Genomic DNA, 3,081 nt, shown 5'->3' on the forward strand with positions numbered 1-3,081 from the left:
ATTGTTGAGGAAGAAGATGATGATTATGAATAATTGACTTGTCCAGGGTCAGACAACTTGTAAACGTCCAAGGCAGTTTTCAAACACAGATCTTTCTTACTCCAGGTTCAAGACACTATCCATTATGCTATGCTGTTTCTCAAATGAGGTAACAAATAAGAGAGTATTTTGTAACTATAGGGCTATAAATATCAGCTATATGTTAAAAATCAGCCCAAACTCTTCCATTGTAAAGCCATCAGTTATTATTTTTTCTTTTATAGGCATATTAGCATCATGTTCATTGAACCTTGTTTTGGATCTCTGACACAAGCACCCACCCTTTCGGATCCTGTGCACTCCATACCAGGGATTGTGTTTTTGTTTTTTTCATGCAGATGAAGAATTATACAGTGGTGACTGAGTTCATTCTCCTGGGAATCCCCCACACTGAGGGACTAGAGATTCAACTTTTCATTGTGTTTTTATCTTTCTATTTCTTTACCCTTCTGGGAAACCTGATTATTTTACTGGCCATTATCTCTTCATCTCACCTTCATACACCTATGTATTTCTTTCTGTGCAACCTATCTATTTTGGACATATTTTTCCCTACAGTGAGTTCACCGAAAATGTTGTCCTACCTCTCTGGGAAAAGCCATGTCATCTCCTATGGGGGCTGTATATGTCAACTCTTTTTCTATCATTTTCTTGGCTGCACTGAGTGTTTTCTGTGCACAGTGATGGCCTATGACCGTTTTGTTGCCATTTGTTTCCCTCTGCAGTACAGAGTCATCATGAGCCATAAGGTATGTGCCATATTGGCCATGGGGACTTCATTTTTTGGCTGCATTCAGGCCACCTTCTTAACTGCTCTCACCTTCCAGTTGCCTTACTGTGGACCCAATAAGGTGGACTATTACTTCTGTGATATCCCAGTGATGCTGAAGCTAGCCTGTGAAGATACCTCAGCCCTGGAGATGGTGGGTTTTATCAGTGTGGGCCTTATGCCACTTAGCTGCTTTCTCCTCATCCTTACTTCTTATAGTCGCATTGTTTGTTCCATCCTGAAGATTCGCACTGCAGAAGGACGGTACAGAGCCTTCTCCACTTGCAGTGCTCACCTCACAGCCATTCTTCTCTTATACATCCCTGTAGTTCTCATTTACTTACAGCCTACCCCAAATCCCTGGCTGAATGCCACAGTTCAGATCCTGAATAATCTTGTCACTCCTATGCTGAACCCCTTGATCTTTAGCCTAAGGAACAAGGATGTGAAAGCATCCCTAAAAAAGGTGCTACAGCAGGTTGGGTTCCTTTCTGAGAAGTGAGAGAGGGGGTGTTTGCATTTTTTACTCAACAGAGAATCCTGAATCTTCTATCTCTCTCCCTTAATTTCTTCAATCCTCTTTATTTATTTATTTATTTATTTTTAGTTTTCAACATTCACTTCCACAAAATGTGGAGTTCCAAATTTTCTCCCCATCTTATTCCTCCCCCCATCCCAAGAAGGCATGCATTCTGTATACCCCTTATCCTAATCTGCCCTCCCTTCTATCTCACCCCTCCTTCTCTTATCCCCTTCCCCTTCTACTTTCCTACAGGGCAGGATAGATTTCTATATCCCATTTCCTGTATTTCTTATTTCCCAGTTGCATGTGAAAACAATTTTTTTAACATGTGTTTTTAAAACTTTGGGTTCCAAATTTTCTCCCTTCCTCCCTTCCCACTCATCCTCATTGAAAAGGTAAGCAACTTGATACAGGTTATACATGTGTAGTCATGCAAAACATTTCCATAGTAGTCATATTGTGAAAAACTATATTTCTCTTCATCCTTTTCCGCTCCCCCTTTATTCTATTCTCTCTTTTGACTCTGTCCTTCCTCAGAAGTGTTTGCTTTTGATTACTCCCTCCCCCATTATGCCCTCCCCTCTATCATCCACCTGCTCTCTTGTCCCCTTCCTCCCTCCCCATTTTCCTGTAGGGTAAGATAGATTTCCATACCTAGTTGAGTGTGTATGTTATTCCCTCCTTAAGCTAAATCCAATGAGAATGATTCACTCATTCCCTTTCACCTTCCCCCATTTTTGCTCGACTGTAAAAGCCTTTTCTTGTCTGTTTTATGTGAGATAATTTACCCCATTCTACCTCTCCCTTTCTCCTCCCAGTATAATCCTCTCTCAGCCCTTAATTTTATTTTCCAGACATCACCCCTTCATCTTCAACTCACCCTGTGCCCCCCATCTCTGTCTCTGTCTCTCTCTCTCTCTCTCTCTCTCTCTCTCTCTCTCTCTCTCTCTCTCTCTCTCTCTCTCTCTCTATATATATATATATATATATAATATATATATATAATATATATATATATATATATATATATATATAATATATATATATATATATATATATAATATATATATATATATATATAATATATATATATATATATATATATATATGTATACACACACACATGTACATACGTACATACATACATACAATTTTTACCCTCCAAGTGCTCTAATACTGACAAAGGTCTCATGAGTTATAAATATCATCTTTCCATGCAGGAATGTAAACATTTCAACCTTAATAAGTCTCTTATGATTTCTCTTTTCTTGTTTACATCTTCATGTTTCACTTGAGTCTTATATTTGAAAGTCAAATTTTCTATTCAGCTCTGGTCTTTTCATCAAGAATGCTTGAAAGTCCTCTATATCACTGAATGACCATTTTTTCCCCTGAAGGATTATACTCAGTTTTGCTGGGTAGGTGATTCTTGGTTGTAATCCTATCTCCTTTGCTCTCCAGAATATTATATTCCATGCCCTGCAGTTCCTTAATGTAGAAGGTGCTAAATCTTGTGTTATTCTTATAGTGTTTCCACAATACTTGAATCATTTCTTTCTGGCAGCTTGTAATATTTTCTCCTTGACCTGGCAACTCTGAAATTTGGCTATAGTATTCCTAGGAGTTTTCCTTTGGCGGTCTCTTTAGGAGGTGATTGTTAGATTCTTTCTATTTCTATTTTGCCCTCTGGTTCTAAAATATCAGGGCAGTTTTCCTTGATAATTTCTTGAAAGATGATGTCTAGGCTCTT

General features: G+C 38.4%; 1 protein-coding gene across 1 annotated transcript; it reads left to right on the top strand.

The window, feature by feature from the left end:
• Window positions 1-371: 371 nt before the first annotated feature.
• On the top strand, window positions 372-1,536 carry LOC110207073 (olfactory receptor 10D1B-like). The gene has a single exon (XM_020984689.2). The coding sequence runs from the start codon at window positions 372-374 to the stop codon at window positions 1,308-1,310; it is 939 nt and encodes a 312-aa protein (XP_020840348.1). The 3' UTR covers window positions 1,311-1,536.
• Window positions 1,537-3,081: the final 1,545 nt, after the last annotated feature.

This window comes from Phascolarctos cinereus, unplaced genomic scaffold, assembly GCF_003287225.1.
Source record: "Phascolarctos cinereus isolate Bilbo 61053 unplaced genomic scaffold, phaCin_HiC Scaffold_726;HRSCAF=1367, whole genome shotgun sequence".
In the NCBI taxonomy this organism is placed as follows: Eukaryota; Metazoa; Chordata; class Mammalia; order Diprotodontia; family Phascolarctidae; genus Phascolarctos; species Phascolarctos cinereus.

Coding starts and splice junctions, on each gene's coding strand:
- LOC110207073 (XM_020984689.2), top strand. CDS start 372: ATGCAGATGAAGAATTATACAGTGGTGACTGAGTTCATTCTCCTGGGA.